Source organism: Oncorhynchus clarkii, chromosome 9 (genome assembly GCF_045791955.1).
Source record: "Oncorhynchus clarkii lewisi isolate Uvic-CL-2024 chromosome 9, UVic_Ocla_1.0, whole genome shotgun sequence".
NCBI lineage: Eukaryota > Metazoa > Chordata > Actinopteri > Salmoniformes > Salmonidae > Oncorhynchus > Oncorhynchus clarkii.
This window is the reverse complement of record NC_092155.1, coordinates 21,850,605-21,873,646: the sequence shown is the minus strand read 5'-3', so window position 1 is coordinate 21,873,646 and position 23,042 is coordinate 21,850,605. Positions and strand designations below refer to the sequence as shown.

Sequence of the window (23,042 nt, the reverse complement as noted above, 5' to 3'; positions counted from 1 at the left end):
AAGATTATATATGTAGGAATGGTCTAAGAATGGTGTAAGATCCCAACGTGTTCTTCAATCTCATAACACATTTTAGAAAAATGCTTAGTGCCATTATTCTCGTAAGGTGAGATATTGACAGGTATTGAAAAGAGTGTTGCCTATCATTTTGACCCCTATCTTTTTGAGAGAAAAAAATATTACTTGTGTAACAAAATCTATTTGGGTTTAATTGTATTCGTTTAAAATAATATAGTAGTAAAACAAATAATGTGCATACTTTATAACTCAGTGTGTGTATTATTTATTTCACTCTTTTTTTTCCAATGGTGCCAATAATGACGGACCTGACAGCACTATACTGACAGCACTATATCTATAGATTTTGCCATGAGTGTGTGGAGTTGGCAACCATTTGAGTTTATGTTCTAGATTGCACTCTCCGGAGTACTTTCCTTACTGAATCTTGTGTCTTGTACCTCATTGACTCCAGTGCATGAGTTCACTTTTTCAATCTTGCACCAAACAGAGCCTCCTGCGGTCAAAACTGTCAAAGGCACTCACCATTTTAACCTGCTTGGTTTATTGCACCTTTGAAATATGTTAGTCTCAAGAATATTAGCTAATGAGCCAGCCAGCTAACATTAGCTAGCTAACAGTACGCTTTAACTTGGAGTCTTTTGTTTAGACATGCAGCTAGCTAAGCAATGAACCATAATCCCAATCCATAGAGTACTAGCAATACAAAACAGATTGTCCTAGCTAGCTAAAGCTAGCCAACTAGGTTCCAATGTTAGTTAACTAGCTAACATTAGGCTATAACTAGCAATGCAAATTACTTTCTGAGATATTACTACACAGATCTAGCGAACCAGCCAGCTAACGTTAGCTAGCTATCTAACGTTACGCTTTAACTTGCAATGACAATGACTTTCTGACAAAATTAGAAACTTATATATTACGTTGGCATGATGATATAACGGTCTGGATGGCTGTGGGGGCAAAGTATGTTTGATTAAAACCCAAGGTGAGGGAGACTTTTCCTAAGCCTGAGAAGCTGAGCTTTGCGCTTCATTAAAGATGCTTTTGTGATGTTTTGTCACTTAACGCAAGAAACCACACAATCCTTTGTTTTTGGCTAACAATATGCTTTTGCTCATGGGCGTGGGGAGTTATATACCTTTTAGTCAAATTAGGTCATCTCTGGCCAATATCTGTCCATTTACGGGACCCCTTTTGGCTCAAGAGCACCAGAGGCCAAATGTCTGTACGACCTCTAAATTAAAAAAATTTCTCCATGCTCCCCCTCTCTTGGTCTCCACTAACCGTTGTAAAGTAGAAACAATTAGATTTATTTAGCATTGATATTTGCTGGATTTCATTGAAACCTTACTTCCTGTAGAGGCGACAAGAGTCCACTTCCCTTCCCAGTTTATCTTTGAGAGAAAATTTGTGGGACAGCAAAAGCAATGAATAAGTGATGAGGCAAGAAGTTCATGGAGGGGAAAAAAAGCCATTTGAACAACTTAAGCTTGGAGGCATTTTCAGTCATCGAAGAAAATGCCAGACAAGATATGGCAAAAAAAAGTCATCTGGCTCCCCTGAGCAAAATGGAGGGGAGAAAAAAATACCCTTTCACACACTGAGAGCTTGGGGTTGAAGAAAAGTGGTGATAACAAATACATAAAGAAAGGGACTTTAGAAATAAAAAAATTTAGTCTGGGTTTATCGAGACAGCATTGAGTGGTAGTGGGTGATTTAGTTGTGTTGAGACATAATATATATTTTTAAGGGAACACAGAGCACAATATAGTGAGGTTATAGGGAGCATTGTACAGAAAGTAACCGGTGCTATCTTCTTGTCTTACAAGGGTCCAGGTGCACATTACAGTAGCTTAGAAATATTACTTTTGCAACGTGGATATTTTCTGGAAAACAAAGTGGTTGGTAGTGTGTTTTAAACATAGAATAATTTAATTGAATAAAAGTAAATTATCCCCAGAGGGGAAAGTGGAATTGTCACCAGCATTGGGCACATAGCTACAGGGACAATAAAGACACACAGGAATACATAAGAACACAAAGTCCTGATAATATGGATGGCTGGTGGAACCAGTGCAATATAAAGTGCATTTGGAAAGTACTCAGACCCTGTGACCTTTTACATATTTTGTTACGTTAAAACCTTATTCTAAAATTGATTAAATTGTTTCTTTTCCTCATCAATCTACACATAATATCCCATAAAGACAAAGCAAAAACTGTGCAATTACGGCCTCGAGTCTTCCTGGGTATGAAGACTCTCCATGATGATGGTGCCAGCATCATGCTGTTGGGATGTTTTACAATGGCAGGGACTGGGAGACTAGTCAGGATCGAGGGAAAGATGAACGGAGCAAAGTACAGAAAGACCCTTGATAAAACCTGCTCCAGAGTGTTCAGACTGAGGCAAAGGTTCCCCTTCCAACAGGACAACAACCCTAAGCACACAGCCAGGACAACGCAGGAGTGGCTTCAGGACAAGTTTCTGAATGTCCTTGAGTGGCCAGCCAGAGCCCAGACTTGAACCCAATTGATCTCTGGAGAGACCTGAAAATAGCTGTGCAGCGACACTCCCCATCCAACCTGACAGAGCTTGAGAGGATCTGCAGAGAAGAATGGGAGAAACTCCTCAAATACAGGTGTGCCAAGCTTGTGGCATCATACCCAAGAAGACTCGAGGCTGTAATCACTGCCAAAGGTGCTTCAACAAAGTACTGAGTAAAGGGTCTGAATACTTATTTTAATGTGATATTTCAGTTTATTTTTTGTCATAAATGTATACACATTTCTAAAAACCAGTTTTTGCTTTGTCATTATGTGGTACTGTGTGTAGATTGATGAGGATTGTTTTCATTTAATCCATTTTAGAATAAGGCTGTCCACTTATCAAAATATGTAAGATGTCAAGGGGTCTAAATACTTTCCAAATAAACTGTATGACGTCAATAGCATCAACAGAATCAACTACACATTCTGAAACAACATTAAGATATAGCCCCCATCACATGGTAAATGTATTGTAGTAACCAGTCATACTGTGTTGTGAAAGTACAGTAAATTACAGAGCTATTACTTAAGGTCAAAGTAACATTAGTTTTTGTCCCAGACTCATTTTCAGTGACAAAGTAGGGTGCTTGGATGTTATGAACTCTGAAACAACAGAAATCTGAGGAGGTTCTTTTGGGGGCATTCCTTCTGAAGTTACAGTATCCATTAAAGTTCCCATTACATCTAGTAAGGTCGCTGTCTTGGTAACCTTTGTGGTTTCTGAGTCCACAATGAAATGAATGTTCTATTTTTGTAACACCATTCCATGCTCTAGCCTCCCTTGGAAACACAGCTGAGAAATGACAGATCAAGAACGAAACATCATAGAGTTCACCCAATGGCTCTGAGAGATTGCCTTGTGCCATGGGTCTACTTATCAAGCCATTAATACGATACAGCCCAAGACCTCTCTTTCTGCCCATTGACTACTTAGCTGTGATTTCAAGCTGTTTCATCCCAAATTTCCTAAGTGAGATGCCCATGCTTTTCTAATCAGCACGTCTCGGCTTCCTTGTGTATTGCTGCCGACGGTAAAATTGAACCAAAATGAATATACTGAGAACTCAATGAGGGCTGCAGGATAAATGGGGATTCGAGTGACACCTCCTTGAATTTGTAAATGCTCTGTGGCTTAAACTTTTCATAAATACAACTGGGGGATTTAGGATTCATTTTCTCTCTTTAGCACTCTCCCTCTATGGATTTGAGCTATATTGTTTTTCTCAGTGAAGGTTCAATGGGGGACTCAGGTTAGCATACTCCTGACACATGGAAATGATAGCGTTTCAAAGGACACGTGCAGTGGCTGGGCTGCCTTGGGCCATTGTGTTCTAAACATCAGATATGTGGTATGGCTATGAATCATATTCCTGCCATTTTATAAACATACATCCACAATAAACATTGTTGGGGAAGATATTGGTTTTGACATTGCTTAGACTAAAACTTACCACAGGCCTCATGCACCCAATGCTTTTGAAGGAGGGCACTGTTGGAAAAATGCTGCATCTAGGCTGTTTTTCCATTGTTACAGTAACAGCACTTTATATAGTGCTGTATATCCTCAAGCAACCATTATTTTAAACTGACGACATGCACCTGAAAAAGGAAATGCAGAACTACTCTCTGTCGGACAGTTTTGTTGCAAACACTTGAGGTGTTTGAGGTAACATCTGAGGTGTTAGCTTGAAGGAGAAGTACAGTATTTTACAACATAATCTTAGAAGGTTTCTCACTGTGAAAGTAGTCTATGGGCTAGAATAAACTGTAATCCATGTTTTTTTTTTAATAGCCACTACGAACATGAGCGAACTTTAACCAACGCTAGCTAAAAATCAGTGGGAGCGATAAGGGCAACAGTGCAATTCAGATTGAGGAACCATCTAACATTAAGTTGTAAAATACATAATTTAACCTTTAAAACACTGAGCCTGTTACAAACAAATACACATTATATATTGAATATAAATCAACAATGTTTGCTAAATCAACTTCTTATTCCCTCATTTAGCTACCTTCAGCTTTGGATTTGGCTCCGTCCGAGACCTTTGGATTAGTGAGAAAAACTACAGAGGATGCCTTAACCGTGATTGATGAGGTGGGTGTGGTAGTTATTTACCATCTGAAGGACAGTGGGCCTACATGGAAATCCAATAACATTCAGTATTAGTTTCTGTTGAGAACACCTGTGTCGCCTAGTGACCTGGGCTTGTATGACTCATTGTAATCAATAACAAAAACGGAAATTTAAAGACAAGTCTATTGAGAAATTGCATGATATTGGGTTGTAATCATATCAATTTGTTGTCTTGAAGTCAATAGACTAAGTACTATACTGTGATGTTCTGAAATGTAGTTGTGCATCTTCCTCCAATGACACCCCCACCAATACAGATGAACAAGTTGCAGAACTCAATGTTGTTCAAGGCCGCTGATAGGCTGGATTTCAGAGCAGATGCATTTGGCAGTCTGAACATCCTACTTTGTGGTAAAGTATCAAACTCCAACTCCACAAAGACCACCATGAATTTCCCTGCTTTTGGAGCGATGAGGAATGACACAGAAAACAAGGCCAGGAGCAGCAATTCCAGTAAGTATTGTTAATAGTGCACTCTGCCTTGACCTATCCAAATACTGATTTCAATTGTTGAAGCTTTTATTGTCATATTTACCACCTTGTCAGTCCAACTGAAAGAAATAGGTGAATGGTTCAATTCGAGCCCACTGAAACTTTTGTTTGACTTTTGTTTGACTTTTGTTGCATTTAGGGGAGGTCATATCTCAACCGTAATTCACACTGCATACAATATTTGTATTAGGGTGAACAGATAATTCCCTCAATGTTCTTACTTTGTTTGTGTAATTAGTTTGAGTTCACACAACAACAACAAAAAATAATTTCTGCAAAAATGAAATTGCATTGACAGAAAAGAACAGACCGAACACACGTGCGATCCCAAACACACAATGTTTTTTTTTACTCCTTTTCTCCCCAATTTTGTGATATTCAATTGGTAGTTACAGTCTTGTCCCTTCACTGCAACTCCCATCCGGACTCGGGAGAAGCGAAGGTTGAATGCCATACATCCTCCGAAACACGACCCTGTCAAGCCGTAATGCTTCATGACACACTGCTCGCTTAACCAGGAAGCCAGCCGCACCAATGTGTCAGAGGAAACACTGTACAACTGGCGACATTAGTCAGCGCGCCCGGCCCGCCACAAGGATTCGTTAGAGTGCGATGGAACAAGGACATGCCGGCCGACCAAACCCTCCCCTAACCCGAACGACGCTGGGCCATGGTCACGGGCTGGCTACGACACAGCCTGGGACTGAACCCGGATCTGTAGTGATGCCTCTTGCACTACGATACAGTACCTTAGACTGCTGCGCCATTGTGTGGGAGGCCCAAACAATGTTATACATGGAGTACCCATCACCGTGGGGTAGGAAGAGAGACTGTGGAGAGAAAATAAACCCCTACGCGAGCATTAAAACCAGACCCTAAATAGAAGCATTCCAAAACATCTGGGACTAGTCTGCTGACAGCATCTAGTAATGCATTATGTTTTCCCCACCTCAAAGAATAAACACTAAGCCAATTTCGAGGATAACAAAAGGATAACAAAATGATGAATACAATACCTTGACAAAAAAAATACTTGGAGTTATACTGTACATGCAGCTCCAGCCCATTAAAATCACAGAAGTAAAATACAATTGAATGTACAAGTTTGGCCAAGCCTCCCACCCATCTCCCACCAACAGCCCGTAGCAAACTTCTCAAATAGTAGAGATAGTCAAAAAGAAACAAGAAAAGAGAGGTAGGTCAGCCAACCAGTCGGTCTCTTAGGGCGGAGGATATCCCTGCCCATGCTGCACTGTGGACGGCATCGCCCTATTGTTTTGCTGTTGTGCATTCCAAATGAGCAATATTCTGGAAAACATATAGTCAATTTCCAGAGCCAACCCCCGAATTTAACCGTAACTGCACAGTAGTTTTCTTTGCTGCTGTAAATCCAGCTAGTAGAATTCGATGTGGAATAAGTGTCAAAGATACAGATGAATCATCATTCAGCAGGCACAGGTAAGGATCTGAGATAAGGCTTACCATCATCAATCTTGACAGCACTGAGCATATGTCACTCCAAAATGTGTGTGTGACTGGACAATCCCGCGACAGTACCGACAACATTGTTTGTACAGTGTGTGCAGTTTGGATTTATTATTTTCATCAGAAAACGTTTATATGGAATTGCATATTTTCTGTAAATCAATTTGAAGTGAATGAGCTGGCTAAGATTCTTAGATCCCTCACTCAGATTTGACCATATCCGATCCCAATCAGGGTTTAATCCCATCCTCTCCAACTCCCATACCACCTCCATGGGTAATATTTTATAAGTCTTCCCTGCAAGTGTGTAATATATCTCTGCTACTAGCCCTCTAAAACTCCTATCTGGACCTATCCAGCCTGCCATTGGGTGGCAAGGGCAAATTCCAGGGTACACCATAAGCCTTCATAGCTGACCTTAACTGCAGATGCAGGAAGTATGAAGATCCTGGCAGGGAATAGTTGTCTTTAATATCCTGAAATCTGTGCAAAGCCAATCTCAATATAAATACATCTGTTTCTACATCTGCATTGCTTGCTGTTTGGGGTTTTAGGCTGGGTTTCTGTATAAGCTCTTTGTGACATCTGCTGATACAACAAGGGCTTTAGAAATACTTTTGATTTTAAATAAATGTGATCCTTCAAAACATAAACACCCTTTGAAGACCAAGACGCCTGTGTGAAAGGATGTCCAACTGCAATTATTTGAAGTGGTTCCATATTGGAGATGACCTGCCGACCTATTAACTTTTACACCCTCTTCCATATATTCACGGAGTTCAGAACTGTGCTACCAACCCCAGCAAATACAAACTGTTTTAGTTGATGTGGTTTAACCAGATCAGATTTAACAGCTCTCCAAGGTACAAGTGATTGACGGTCCATTCACACTTGTAATGCTCTTATTTGAAAAGCCCAATGATATAAGTTGAGAGCCTCCTGTGCATTTAGCATGCTACAAAGTAGGGAGTTTGATCCTGGCTCCTTTTCCACTTCATATAAAGTTAGAGATAAACGTTGGAGGTGGCGATAAAGGGATCATAAAGAATAAAAAGTTAACCCGGGGCAAGATATTCATTTTCACTGGGGTAACTCTGCCCTGTAACAATAGTTAGATTAGACCACCTCTGCAAATCCTTGTTAATGTTTTGCAACAGGCCATAGAAGTTGTCTCTAACAATTTTCTGCAAAGTAGGATGTATTTTAACCTCCAAATAAGTAAAGCTGGTGCTTATTGGTTCAAAAGAGGGTAACTGAGCATAGCTGCTTCATTTAGAGGAACACAGATTTGGTCCAGTTTATCTTGTATCCAGCCAACTCATCAAACAACTCCAGTACATGAGAGAGAGAGGACCCAACATTGAAGAGGAACAGAATGATGTCATCTGTATGACGTGAGATAAAGTTTGTAGACCCATGAATTGCAATTGGAGATATAGTCATACTTTCTCTGACAGCCTGTGCAAAGGGCTCTAGTGACAGAGCAAACAGCAGTGGGGACACAGGACAATCTTGTCTAGATCCGCGTTGTACTGGAAATGGAGACGGTTGACAGGTACCAGTTGTCACTGACGCAGTCAGACTGTTGTATAATGGTTTTATCATAGAGATGAAATTATGATTGAACTCAAACTGCTCCAAAACAATCCATAGATATCCCCATTCTAACCGGTTGAATGCCTTTTCAACATCAAGTGACAAAGCAGAGGAGTCGTGACGTAAATTGTCAGCAAATTGTCAGCAATGTCAATAACATGCGTACATTATCTGCAGCCAATCTCCCTTTTAACAAAGCCAGTTTGGTCATTAACTTACACACCAAGAGATCAATACACATGGCCAATACTTTTGCATTTAACTTTGCATCCCCACAAATCAGGGAGACTGGTCGGTAACGAGAACATTCAAGCGAGTCTTTTCCCTTCTTCAGTAACAGAGTAATTCATGCAATGTTCTGGTCCCTATTGAGTGACCCAGTCTCAATAGCATAATTAATGGGGTCCAAAATCAGGGGATCAACTTTATCCCATAGAACCAGATATAGTTCCATCAAGCAAGGGAGATTTCCCTTTTTGTAGAGCCCTGACCGCATCCCCAGCTCTTCTAAGATTACGGGTTGTTCCAGCAGCTCTGTCTAATAAATCCCATTTAGTTAAAGCCAAATTCTGCATAAATAACTTGCTCCTTTGCATATCAAATGTAGCTTCTGATGAGTAAAAGGCACTATAACAAATATTTAAAAATGTAATTTATTTATTCAGGATCTGTGACTACTTGCCCGTCACTTAAGCGTATAGCATTAATTGATGTCTTAGATTCATTCTGCTTCTGCCACAGAGCAAGCAATCTACTAGGTCTGTCCCCATGAAAATATTTCTGTTTAGTTCAGTGCATAAAAAATTCAGCTTTGTGCAATGAGAGTGCGTTGAATTCCCCTCTCAATGCTGAGTTTATTTGACCTCTCCTCTGAGAATGCATCCGTCTGCTCTCTCTCCAGCGAGTCAACCTCAGCCTCAATCTCTGTGTAGCGCTTATTTCTGGCAGAGTTTAATGTCGAGGAAAATACTATACAATTGCTTCTGATAAAACATTTAGCTGCTTCCCATAATGTCTGAGGACTCTCACACTGCTCCCTATTGATTACCAACAATTCTTCCAGCTGTTGAATGATCTACATTGTAAATCCTGGGTTCCACATCAAAGAATCATTGAAACACCATCTACGAGCTCGAGGAAAATTTATTAAAATGGGTTATTGTGCACATCACAGGAGAGTGATCAGATATCAAAATGGGCAACATCTCCAATGTTGATATATTTTCGATTAGTGAAGGTATGACAAAGATCATATTCTAGAATTTATTATATGTAGAGCAGAGTCTGCCATATGTATATTAAATTCAGTTCTGCAATAAATGTTCTCAGCACAAGGGAAGACGCAGGAAGAGAATCCTGACTACTTGAGAAGTTATCTGACGCTGGGTTAATCATTGCATTAAAATCTCCCCCCACAATGAGATGACCATAATGGAACCATAGCAAAGAGTCGCTGAGATCTGGAGTTTTATATCAACCAAGACCAACAATAAAGACAGCATTTACCTTGAAAGCGCATGGTACATGCAGTGACATTAAAGACAACAGAGGATACATATTTCCATACAGTAGCTACATGAATTATCCAATCTGAGAATGGGTTGTAAATCATCCATACATGTCATCGCAGTCTTCCTCCTGAACTACTGTTGTGTTTCTTGATAGTTTCACTAGCTAGCCGGCCAGCCAACTACTCCCCCTACCATTAACAGTAACAGACAAGTTGCTTGCCTTTATCTAAAAAACAAATCCAATGTGTTCTTTCAGTTCGGAAGAAACGGTTCAGTAAAGTCCTCACAACAAAACTACTCGCCACGCCAGTTAATTCGTAAACTCGGTTCTGTGAAGCACAGAGCTGTAGCTAAGGTTAGTTAATGTCTACTAAAAATAGATAAACAATTCAAGGACCTAGCTAGATAGCAAGCTAGTCAGCCGCAACACAGTGGCTACCGCTCTATCCCGGGGTGAAGAGATGTCCATCTCCTGTGCAACTTTGTCTTCTCCGCGATCCAAGTCTGGATTGGCACTGCGGCCTGGGTTCGAAGTACCTTTTGCCTCGAAAGTTGATCAGAGAAAATCCTCTGCCTCCCTGAGTGAGTTGAAGATAATCCTGTTGCCTCCATGCGTTAGCTTAAGGAGTGCAAGATACTGCAGACATATCTGTAGACCAAGCGCCGTCTTCTACTTTACCGGAGTGAATGCAGTTCTCTTCTTTGTGGTCTCTGCACTGTAATCCAGAAAGAACTACAGATGTTGGTGTTTGTGCATAATGGGGAAAACGGTCCATGCACCTTGCAGGATAGCCTGGTGGTCAGTGTGATCAAGCAGATTAACGATCAGGGTTCTGGACCGCTCAGACCCGATGCCTTTGCTGAATACACCTTGGAGTGAAGCTGGTCGTATTTCCCCTCGGTCTGTTTAAGAGACTTGCTCAAGCCTTCCACGGCCAAAGCATTAACTGAATTATTGGCTTTAGTCACCAGGACCTGCAATCAATCAAATGTATTTATAAACCCCTTCTTACATCAGCTGATGTCACAAAGTACTGAACAGAAACCCAGCCTAAAACCCCAAACAGCAAGCAATGCAGGTGTAGAAGCATAGTGGCTAGGAAATACTCCCTAGAAATGCCAGAACCTAGGAAGCAACCTAGAGAAGAACCAGGCTATGAGGGGTGGCCAGTCCTCTTCTGGCTGTGCCGGGTGGAGATTATAACAGAACATGGCCAAGATGTTCAAATGTTCATAGATGACCAGCAGGGTCAAATAATAATAATCCGAGTGGTTGTCGAGGGTGCAACAGGTCAGCACCTCAGGAGTAAATGTCAGTTGGCTTTTCATAGCCGATCATTCAGAGTATCTATACCGCTCCTGCTGTCTCTAAAGAGTTGAAAAAAGCAGGTCTGGGGCAGATAGCACGCCCGGTGAACAGGTCAGGGCTCCATAGCCTTAGGCAGAACAGTTGAAACTGGAGCAGCAGCACAACCAGGTGGACTGGGGACAGCAAGGAGTCATCAGGCAAGGTAGTCCTGAGGCATGGTCCTAGGGCTCAGGTCCTCAGAGAGAGAGAGAGAGAGAGAGAAAGAAAGAAAGAAAGAAAGAAAGAAAGAAAGAAAGAGAGATTTAGAGAAAGCATACTTAAATTCACACAGGACACTGGATAAGACAGGAGAAATACTCCAGATTTAACAGACTGACCCTAGCCCCCCAAGACATAAACTATTGCAGCAGAAAATACTGGAGGCTGAGACAGGAGAAGTCGGGAGACACTGTGGCCCCGTCCGACGAAAAGCTGCAATCTTTGGTGTCAGAATGTTGTCCACAGCCTTTTCCACGGCTGAGGTAACAATAGCATCCAGGCTGCGATGTTGTTCCACCATAGCCTGTCTCGAGGCCTGCAAATGGTGTCGTGGAGCTCTATACAGAGGTCCTCAGTTTCCCTAAATTTCTTCTTCACCATCTTTTCATTTGACCCCACCTTTGTACATGTTACAAGGTTGTTAGTAATACTTCAATCTCAACACAAAATAACACATTTCGAAGGAATTGGAGGTGAGCTGAGAAATCAAGTTTGCCATCGCTCCCACTTTTTGTCCACAATTTCATGGTATCCATTTGGTAGTTACAGTTTTGTCTCATCGCTGCAACTCCCATAGACTCGGGAGAGGCGAAGGTCGAGAGCCATGCGTCCTCCGAAACACAACCCACCCAAGCCGCACTGCTTCTTGACACAATGCCCACTTAATCCGGAAGCCAACCGCACCAATGTGTTGGAGGAAACATCGTACACCTGCCGACCATGTCAATGTGCACTGCGCCCGGCACGCCACAGGAGTCGCTAGTGCACGATGGGACAAGGACATCCCTGCTGGCCAAACCCTCCCGTTGCCCGGACGACGCTGGGCCAATTGTGCGCCTCCCCATGGGTCTCCCGGTTGCGGCCGGCTGCGACAGAGCCTGGACTCGAACCCAGAATCTCTAGTGGCAAGCTAGCACTGCGCCACTTGGGAGGCCCCCCTAAATGTTCTTACAGTGTTAGTACTATGTTCCTAGAATGATAACATCAGTTTTGAACAGTCCAAGGAGGTTTCTTTAATGTGTAAATTTTGTCTTACTGTTTAAGGAATTGTGCTGTACAACAGTTTCTGAAAATGTTAAATAATGATTGGAATAGCATATTATTATTATTATTATTATTATTATTATTATTATTGTGCAAAGGGCTTATTATGTGGTCTTGGATCCATTTAGCAGTCAAACAGCAATGTTGGGTAATGTATACACAGCTCAGACATGGCACTCTACCATGTTTAGAAATGACATTCATGAATGCTTCAAAGGTCATATTTGTCATGTGGGACCTGTATGATTCCCCTGATCACTGAAGTATTGTTCTGGGAAATGGGCTTCAATATGCTTCCTCCAATGACAAAACATCCATTTAGTATAACAGTAACCAGCTAGGCATACACATACCGTTGCTATTCCCAATGACATTTAATAAATATGTAGCCCGTTTTTTCTGCCTCTGTTTTCCAACAAATGGTCATGTTTTAAAATGCAGCCGAGCCCTTGTCTGTTCAGCCTGACAAATAGTCGGCTGCTAAGATATTCATAGATTATTTACAGAGTGCAAAAGTTTTCTGAGGCCAGGAGACGCCAAAGTAAAAAATGAGAGAATCTTAAAACTTACCAGGGATGTGACCTGTCAAGTCAACCTGTTTATTTACAGTGCTGAGTTCCTCATTACACAAATGTGTTTGTCCCTCCGCTTACCACTGAGCACAATTTCTCAAGTGTAATGTCTTTCGGATTGTACTAATTAGGGGCTGCTCTATCCTGTTCCATTAATTGCCTGTTAGTTTGAGGATCCACAGGATGTTTATTTGAATCTGTTTGGTTTTTCCATGGAATAAAGTGTACACCCTAAAGTGGATTTGTGTTCTGGTGCCACTACAAATGAGTAAAACAATGCAGCAGCCATTTGAAATGAGTGCCAACACCTCTGTCTGCATGCTAATAGCTTAACTTGCTTCTTTTTAGTGCTCTGTACAGTACATGAGTATGGGAATACACGTCTCTTTTACAATAACCAATATACAGTACGTCTCTTTTGCAAGACTCAAAGTGGACTCTGAGGAAAACTAAAATAGAAACAATAAACGGCTATCAAAGTTTCTTGGTAAAATAATTTACCCCTCCCAAATTAATTTATGTTGGGATTAGGCACCATCCTATAGCGTCATTAAAGAAAAAAACAGGGTAGTAAACTGCTGTCTGTGGAAGTAAACACTTGTTAAACATTTTTTAAGATGGCCTCCCACAAAGGAGAAATGAGCCCTTTGGATCGATTGTTTACACTCCCAACTGTGCTGGGGAATCACATATAATAGAGAAAATGGTGTGTATAGGGCATTGACATGTATGATGGATAGAGCCCATGGCAGTTCTTTCCAACCCTGTTCCTGTAGAACTACTGTACCTTCCTGTAGGTCTTCAATCCAACCCCAGTCGTAATTAACCTGATTCAGCTGATCAACCAACTATTTAGTAGAATCAGATGCACTAGATTAGGCTTAGAGTTAAATATTTTCAGGATGGTAGCTCTCCAGGAACAGGGTTTTAGAGTCCTGGGCCCGGTTTCCCAACATTTTCTTTAGGATAAGTTCATTGTTAGAACTATATGATACTAGAGTCATTTACAGCATTAACAATGTCTACTCTGTATTTCTGATCAATTTGATGTTATTTTAATGGACAACATTTTTTGTTTTTCTTTCAAAAACAAGGACATTTCTAAGTGACGCCCAACTTTTGAACGGTAGTGTATATCCAGTCAAAAGTTTGGACACACCTACTCATTCAAAGTTTTTTTGTTGTATTTGTACTATTTTCTACATTGTAGAATAAAAGTGAAGACATCAACACTATTAAATAACACACATGGAATCATGTAGTAACCAAAACAAATTGAAACAAATTTGAGATACTTCAAAGTAGCCACCCTTTGCCTTGATGACAGCTTTGAACACTCTTGGCATTCTCTCAACCAGCTTCATGAGGTAGTCACCTGGAATGCATTTCAATTAACAGTTGTGCCTTGTTAGAAGTTCATTAGTGGAATTTATTTCCTTCTTAATGTGTTTGAGGCAATCAGTTGTGTTGTGACAAGATAGGGGTGAATTACAGAAAATAAAAGTAAAAGACCAAGTCCATATTATGGCAAGAACAGCTCAAAAAAGCAACGAGAAACGACAGTCCATCATATTTTTAAGACATGAATGTCAATCAATCCAGAAAATGTCACGTTTTTTTCAACTGCAGTCGCAAAAACCATCAAGCGCTATGATGAAACTGTCTCTCATGAGGACCGCCACAGGAAAGGAAGACCCAGAGTTACCTCTGCTGCAGAGGACACGTTCATTAGACTTAAATGCACCTCAGATTGCAGCCCAAATGAATGCTTCACAGAGTTCAACAGACACATCTCAACATCAACTGTTCAGAGGAGACTGAGTGAAACAGGCCTTCATGGTCGAATTGCTGCAAACAAACCACTACTAAAGGACACCAATAAGAAGAACAGACTGGCTTGGCCAAGAAACACAAGCAATGTACACTAGACCAGTGGAAATCTGGTCTGATGAGTCCAAATTAGAGCTGTTTGGTTCCAACCTCCGTGTCTTTGTGAGGCGCAGAGTAAGTGAACGGATGATCTCTGCATGTGTTGTTCCCACCATGAAGCATGGAGGATGAGGTGTGGGGGTGCTTTTCTGGTGACACTGTCAGTGATTTATTTAGAATTCAAGGCACACTTAACCAGCATGGCTACCACAGCATTCTGCAGTGTTACGCCATCCCATCTGGTTTGTACTTAGTGGGACTATGTTTTGTTTTTCAACAGGACAATGACCCAAAAAACACATCTCCAGGCTGTGTAAGGGCTATTTGACTAATAAGGAGAGTAAAGGAGTGCTGCATCAGATGACCTGGCCTCCACAATCCCCGACCTCAACCCAATTGAGATGATTTGGGATGAGTTGGAACGCAAAGTGACGGAATAGCAGCCAACAAGTGCTCAGCATATGTGGGAACTCCTTCAAGACTGTTGGAAAAATATTCCTCATGGATTTGGTTGAGAGAATGCCAAGAGTTTGCAAAGCTGTCATCAAGGCAAAGGGTGGCTACTTTGAGGAATATAAAATATATTTTGATTTGTTTAACACTTTTTTGGTTACTACATGATTCCATATGTGTTATTTCATAGTTTTGATCTCTTCACTATTATTCTACAATGTAGAAAATAGTAAAAATAAATAAAAACCCTTGAATGAGTAGGTGTGTCCAAACTTTTGACTGGTACTGTATATATATATATATATATATATATATATATATATATATATATATATATATATATATATATTATTTATTTTTCTACAGGGAGGCTCTTGTAAACTGACATGATTGTAAAACACTCAAATCAAAGTTTATTTGTCACGTGCGCCGAATACAACAGGTGTGTAGACCTTACAGTGAAATGCTTACTCACAGGCTCTAACCAATGGTGCAAAAAAGGTATTAGGTGAACAATAGGCAAGTAAAGAAATAAGACAACAGTAGAAAGACAGGCTATATACAGTAGCGTGGCTATAAAAGTAGCGAGGCTACATACAGACACAGGTTAGTCAGGCTGATTGAGGTAGTATGTACATGTAGATATGCTTAAAGTGACTATGCATCTATGATGAACAGAGTGGCAGTAGCATAAAAGAGGGGTTGGCAGGTGGTGGGTGAGACACAATGCAGATAGCCCGGTTAGCCAATGTGCGGGAGCACTGGTTGGTCGGCCCAATTGACCATTGATTGCCCTTAGTTGGATGTAGAAGTTGCAGTAGAGCATTGTTTGTAGATGTTCATGTGAATTTGTGTGTGTATGTGTGTGTCTGCACAAATAGTATGTGTGTATCTGTGTGTGAGTGATGAAAGGAATATTGTATGCCTTTCACTTAAGAGAAAGTCCTGTTTGAATGACATTCTGGAGAGTTCTATTTGAATGTTGGAAGAGGTGCAGTCTAAGTGAGTGATGTGTGTGTTAGCCACGATAGGTAGGCGTGTGACTGTGTGTGTGTACGTGTGCAGAGTAAAATGTATGCGTGTGTGTGAGAGAGTCTTATTTCTGCACTGTGCGGAACGCTAATGTATTAAATTTGCCAGGTATGATGAGGGGCTGACTAGAGGCTCCGAGCAATTACTTGGCTGCAGCTCCCTGTGTAAAATATGGATTCAGTTCCTCACTGCCACCATTGTGTGATAAATCAGACACCTTTGGTAAGAATATGTCACAGTTTTGGGGGAGCTAAATATTCATACGAATAAGAATGGGTGGAAGAGATTCATCCTGATATCAATATTTATTGAACGGAGAGCTCTAAACCATGTGATGCTGTGTACTGCCTGTCTAAGCGATATGATTATAGGAAATTACGTGTGGTCAGGGGAAACAGCTGGCCGGAGTGAGGGCGGCCATTAGCACTCGACAGAGTTTCCCCGGAGCACCTTAGAAGGGAGGGCCGCAAGGCAAAAGGCTAACATTTATCACACTTCCTGCACTCAAAATTTCCACAAATCTTTTACGGGGGACAGGTAGCCAGCGGTTAAGGGAGCACTGTGATAGAAGAGGTGGAAGAGGCTTTTGAGTCGAGATGACGAGCCAAGTATAGACCTACGCACCTGAGCCCAGCCAGACGGACTAAAAGACACACACAAAAGTACAGACAGTTAGACAAAGACACAGCGACACATAGAGGCAGACAGAAACAGAGACACAGATATAGAGACATGTACAGTAGGCAGGCAGACAGACAAATATATGCAGGCAAGCAAGCAGACAGCCATACCGATAAACAGAGACGCTTTACAGGACAGTCAGACACATCCTCCCACCCTACAGAACACAAACAAGTGGTGGTTGCAGCATCTTTCACCCTGCTATTCCCTCAGATCTATCGTCCTGTGTAACCTACACAGCGCTCCAACCGACCTGGCAATATTCACATTGGCAGATTGGATAAATTAATAATGATCCCACTGCAGCTGAGCATATTGACTTGTTTTCTCCCTCAGTGTTGAGCACTCCTGGCTCCCAACTCCTACTGTGTGTATTCAGCTGTGCTGGACTGCTATATAAATATCTTGCTCCCTTCCTTCCTCTCTCCCCAGCCATTGTGTTATTAGCTACACATTAATGGAGTCGTTCGACACAAAATAATTGAGTCTTTGAAGTGTCGGAATTGCAATAAATCCTCCACATAGTGAAAAGTGTCAACTTGACCGGTTGTCATATCGCCTGCTACTTCCATTATTAAGCATGTGAAGACTACCGTTTATTTTCTCAGCAGTGGCGTGAGGGTTTGATGTGATTTCTGGGAATCTATGGTCTCTATTTGTACCCATAGGGCTCTGGTCAAAAGTATTCCACTATAGGGAATAGGGTGCCATTTAGGATGCAACCTAAATCTTCTGTTTCTAACCCTGAAACACAACAGATTAACAAACTTTTATTTTGATGGTAACTTTGATTGTAACAGATGGATTAAATGTGGTCCAAAAATGAGATGCCACATTTATGTCTATTATCATCAAGACATTATTAATTTATCTTGTGTTATATTTTGGCGGTTTGCTCCATGTACTCATTCAGACAGATATCTGTACAGTTTTTATCTGTTGCTTTTCTCAATTTCTAAGTCGCTAACAGGTGTATTTACACATGCTTTTGAAGGAACAATAGATGTTTCTCTCTCACCAGGTGCCTTCTGCAAAGTACTGATTGACACTCTTGAGGGAACTCCTGGCCTACGTATTGTTTGGAGGACATTTCGGCCCCTAATCCAAGGGAAGATCCTCTACACCCCTGACACACCTGCAACTAGACTAATGGTGAAAGAGGTAAAAACAAAGGAGAAACTCATATTGTATGCACATCACATGTCTGCCAGGGTTGGTGTCAATTTGAATTGAAGTCAGTCAAGTAGACTGAAAGAAAATGGATGTCTGCAAGAATGTGGACTCTGTGATCCCAACACTCATAACAGTGTTGGGGACATTGACTTTGGGTGCCGACGTAAATAGCTTGAATAATTAAAATGTTTGCGATTGTATCTAATTGCATATTTTCACTTCACGAATCATACCAAGACGAGGCATTTAGATGAGCTGGTAAATCAAAACGTGACGATACACGCTATGAACCCCTCTCCAGAAACCGCAAAGAAAGAGCCAGGGAGAGGAAATAGGGAACACACTCAGGGGATATAATCTATTTTTCATGACGTTTCTCCCGTAATTAACATAATTTTGAAACTGCATAAACAAAACAAACCAATGGTGAGAAGCTGTGGGGAATTGGATGTGAAGAATATCTAGTAAGATAATGTCTTAGTAGATCCACCGACTTCACAGCGAGTGGCTCAGTCTTGCCATAGGGGCCCGTCTTCACACCCTTAGCAGCCCAATTGTTTACATCTCAGTGCTTGGGTGTAAATAACCCTGTTTGCATTAGTCACAACGGGGGTAGAAATCAAATCAGTCTCCCCGGGGGATAGGTGAAAATATGAAGACGCAGTGTGTTCTCAAGGTCAGATTGGCTGCGAAATAAATTTGATAGCACAGTGTGAATGCCTTCAAATGGAGTAGGGTTAGAGATGTAATTTTCCATATTTTAATCACCACACTATCTCTTTTTCTTGTTTCAGGCAAATAGTACTTTCAACGCATTGGCCATGTTGAAAGAGTTGTTGGAAGCTTGGGAGGATTTTGAACCACGTGGTTGGAACTACTTTCAAAATGGCCCCCAAGTCAGTGCACTGCGGGTAAGATTTATGACTCCTTCAACAGAAACATGGAAACCTGATGTACTACATCGTAGAGCTGATTTACATGTGACAGATGTTAGACAAGGATGAATGACTTGTCATACATGAGTATCACTGTCTTATCTATGGTGATTTATCTAATGTTAAAGTAGGTGAGAAAATGAAAATAACAGATGTTTTTATGTGTTAAATCTAGTTGAAAAGAGCTTTAATGTCAATAACCATCTGTGGAGGCTCCTCAGAGGAAGAAGGGGAAGACCATCCTCCTCAGTGAATTTCATATTTTATTTTAAAGTAGTGAAACATTAAAAAACTATACTAAATATATTCACGTCACCAAATAATTGGTTTAACCACTGTTTTGCAATGAAGGTCTACAGTAGCCTCAACAGCACTCTGTAAGGTAGCACCATGGTGTAGCCGTAGCACAGCTAGTTTCCATCCTCCTCTAAGTAAATTGACTTACAAAATACAATACAAAACCAAGGACGCTCGTAGTTCTCACCCCCTTCCATAGACTTACACAGTAATTATGAGGACATCCTCCACCCTACCAGAGCTCTTGCAACATGTTGTCCACCCAATCAAAGGATCAGAGAATTAATCTAATACTGAAAGCATAAGCTACAGCTTGCTAGTATTACAGTGCATAACATGTGAGTACTTAACTAGCGGATGTTTAGCCTACTCAAACACCCGGCTCAAACAGAGAGTGATGCTATGTTAGCTAGCTGGCTATGGCTATCAAATACTGGAACTCTTCTAAGTCAAGGTAAACTTTTGGTTTCATTAATTTATTGCAACCGGTGCCTGCCAGTGTAACTGCTAAACTGCTTGCTGACTGTACTACATGATTGTAGCGTATTTACTAACACGTTAGTTCTAGTAGCTACGTTGACTATGACGTTAGTTAATATGGTTACAACAATGTAGGTTGTGTTTAGCGGTTATGATATGAAGGATTGGCTTGGAAAGGTTTTTTTCACCTGGTCACAGGCAGCTGATGTGTTGTGCACTGAAGTCCACAAGCGAAGGGAAAAGGTGAGAGGAGGAGAGTGTGTAGATGCAAAAAATAATTATTCAATGATCAAAGGGATCACATTTGTATGTGGCTGCTATGAAATTGAACCGTGTTTACGTGTGATTCATTCCGCCAATTCTGTTGAAAACTGTTTCTTAAACGGAAGCAAATGGACCAAAATGGGGATAAACATACCTGAATTTAGCCATTAAAATCTTGTTTTCAACTGTTGGACTAATGATTACACTCTAAATCAGCTAGATGCAGGCATGTTTTGCATGTGTCAATGTCTGTTACCTTGATTACTCAAATTTATCTCGACCTGTGCACCTACGTTGTAATCTTTTCCTAAGCTAGGTTCTAGCAACTTCATGATTGGGTATAGGGAAAATGTGAATATCATGTTGTAGCCTAGACCTATCGATGTTACATTGAGCTGCCTGAATGGAATATGAATGGCAGTCATCCAATATGCTGTGGTAAAAATAAGGCCATGCTCATTAAAAAAATGACCGTCCTCCCTCATCTTAAAACTTCTTCAGGATCGGTGGGTCCCCTGCGGGATGTTGAGCTAACGTAGGCTAATGCGATTAGCATGAGGTTGTAAGTGACAAGAACATTTCCCAGGACATAGACATATCTGATATTGGCCGAAAACTTACATTCTTATTAATCTAACTGCACTGTTCAATTTACAGTAGCTATTATAGTGAAATAATACCATGCTATTGTTTGAGGAGAGTGCACAGTTTTGAACATGAAAAGTTATTAATAAACTAATTAGGCACATTTGGGTAGTCTTGATACAACATTTTGAGCAGAAATGCAATGGTTCATTGGCTCAGTCTAAAACTTTGCACTATGCATATCCTTGCTTCAGGGACTGAGCTGCAAGCAGTTAGATTTGGGTATGTCATTTTAGGTGAAAATTGAAAAAAAGTAGTGGATCCTTAATTAAGAGGTTTTTAAACTGCACCAACAGCCACTGATATACAGTGTGTTTATAATGTATTCAGACCCCTTGACCTTTTCCACATTTTGTTATGTTACAGCCTTATTGTAAAATTGATTAAATTGTATTTGTACCCCATAATGACAAGCAAAAACGGGTTTTAAGAAATGTTAGCAAATGTATAAAAAATACAAAACTGAATTATCACGTTTACATAACTATTCAAACCCTTTACTCAGTACTTTGTTAAAGCACCTTTGGCAGCGAGCTTGGCACACCTGTTTTGGGGCAGTTTCTCCCATTCTTCTCTGCAGATCCTCTCAAGCTCTGTCAGTTTGGATGGGCAGCGTCACTGCACAGCTATTTTCAGGTCTGGCTGGGCCACTCAAGGACATTCAGAGACTTGTCCCGAAGCCACTCCTGTTGTCTTGGCTGTGTGCTTAGGGTCATTGTCCTGTTGGAAGGTGAACCTTCACTCCAGTCTGAGGTCCTGAGTGCTCTGGACCATGTTATCATCAAAGATCTCCCTGTACTTTGCTCCATTTATCTTTCCCTCGAACCTGACTAGTCTCCGAGTCCCTCCAGCTGTAAAACATCCCCACAGCATGATGCGGCCACCACCATGCTTCACCGTAGGGATGGTGCCAGGTTTCCTCTAGAAGTGATGCTTGGCATTCAGGCTAAAGAGTTCAATCTTGGTTATATCAGACCAGAGAATCTTTTTTCTCATGGTCTGAGAGTCCTTTAGGTGCCTTTTAGCAAACTCCATGCAGGCTGTTATGTGCCTTTTATTGAGGAGTGGCTTCTGTCTGGCCACCCTACCATAAAGGCCTGATTGGTGGAGTGCTGCAGAGATGGTTGCCCTTCTGGAAGGTTCTCCAATCTCCACAGAGGAACTCTGGAGCTCTGTCAGAGTGACCATTGGCTTCTTTGTTACCTCGCTAACCAAGGCCCTTCTCCCCCGATTGTTCATTTAGGCTGGGAGGCCAGCTCTTGGAAGAGTCTTGGTGGTTGCAAACCTCTTCCACTGAGGCCACTGTGTTCTTGGGGACCTTCAATGCTGCAGAATTTTTTTTGTACACTTCCCCAAATCTGTTGCCTCAACACAATCCTGTCTCGGAGCTCTACGGACAATTAATTTGGTTTTAGCTCTGACATGCGCTGTTAACTGTGGGAAATTATATAAAGAGGTGTTTGCCTTTCCAAATCATGTCCAATCAATTGAATTTGCCACAGGTGGACACCAAACAAGTTGTAGAAACATCTTAAGGATGTTCAATATAAACAGGGTGCACATTAACTCAATTTCGAGTCTTATGGAAAAGGGTCTGAATACTTTCACACCCTTAGATATTTCCATGTATTTATTTTTTGCAAAACAATCAATATTTGCATAACAAACACGTTTTCTCTTTGTCAATTTATCGGGTATTGTGTGCAGATTGATGAAGATTATATATATATATATATATATATCATTTTTAGAATAAGGCTGTAATGTAAGAAAATATGGAAAAAAGGAAGGGGTCTGAATACTTTAAATATGCACTGTACATCAGTCGGAATTATCCTTGTCCATTAGAATTTTGAATGACATACACAAGCCTAGGCATATTTACCAACCTTTATCTCTCAAAAGTAGGGTCCTACACTTCCTCCCACCAGAATATATCTAACATTTCTAACACAAATTCAGCTGAAAAATATAGCTACATATCAGGTTTATCGATATGGAAAAAATAAAGTCATTATGGGTAAGTGCTGGATAATTTTCACCCCGGCAGTCAGGGAAGGGGATTAGCTTGGAATGGAGAGATGGAGAGCTCACACACCTTTCCCTTCCCAGAAACCCCCTCTCTCTCCTTCCCCTTCCCTTGAAGCAGACATTACTCCCGTGTCACCTGAAATGAGCTTA

General features: G+C 41.1%; 1 protein-coding gene across 1 annotated transcript in view; it reads left to right on the top strand.

Annotated features, from left to right (window-relative positions):
- Positions 1 to 23,042, top strand: part of LOC139416093 (phospholipid-transporting ATPase ABCA1-like) — a 240,692-nt gene that overhangs the window by 25,992 nt on the left and 191,658 nt on the right. Inside the window, exons 8-11 of the mRNA XM_071164364.1 lie at positions 4,580 to 4,666; positions 4,963 to 5,158; positions 18,089 to 18,228; positions 19,035 to 19,151. Of these exons, the coding sequence (XP_071020465.1) occupies positions 4,580 to 4,666; positions 4,963 to 5,158; positions 18,089 to 18,228; positions 19,035 to 19,151 (540 nt within the window). The remainder of the gene's footprint in view (positions 1 to 4,579; positions 4,667 to 4,962; positions 5,159 to 18,088; positions 18,229 to 19,034; positions 19,152 to 23,042) is intronic.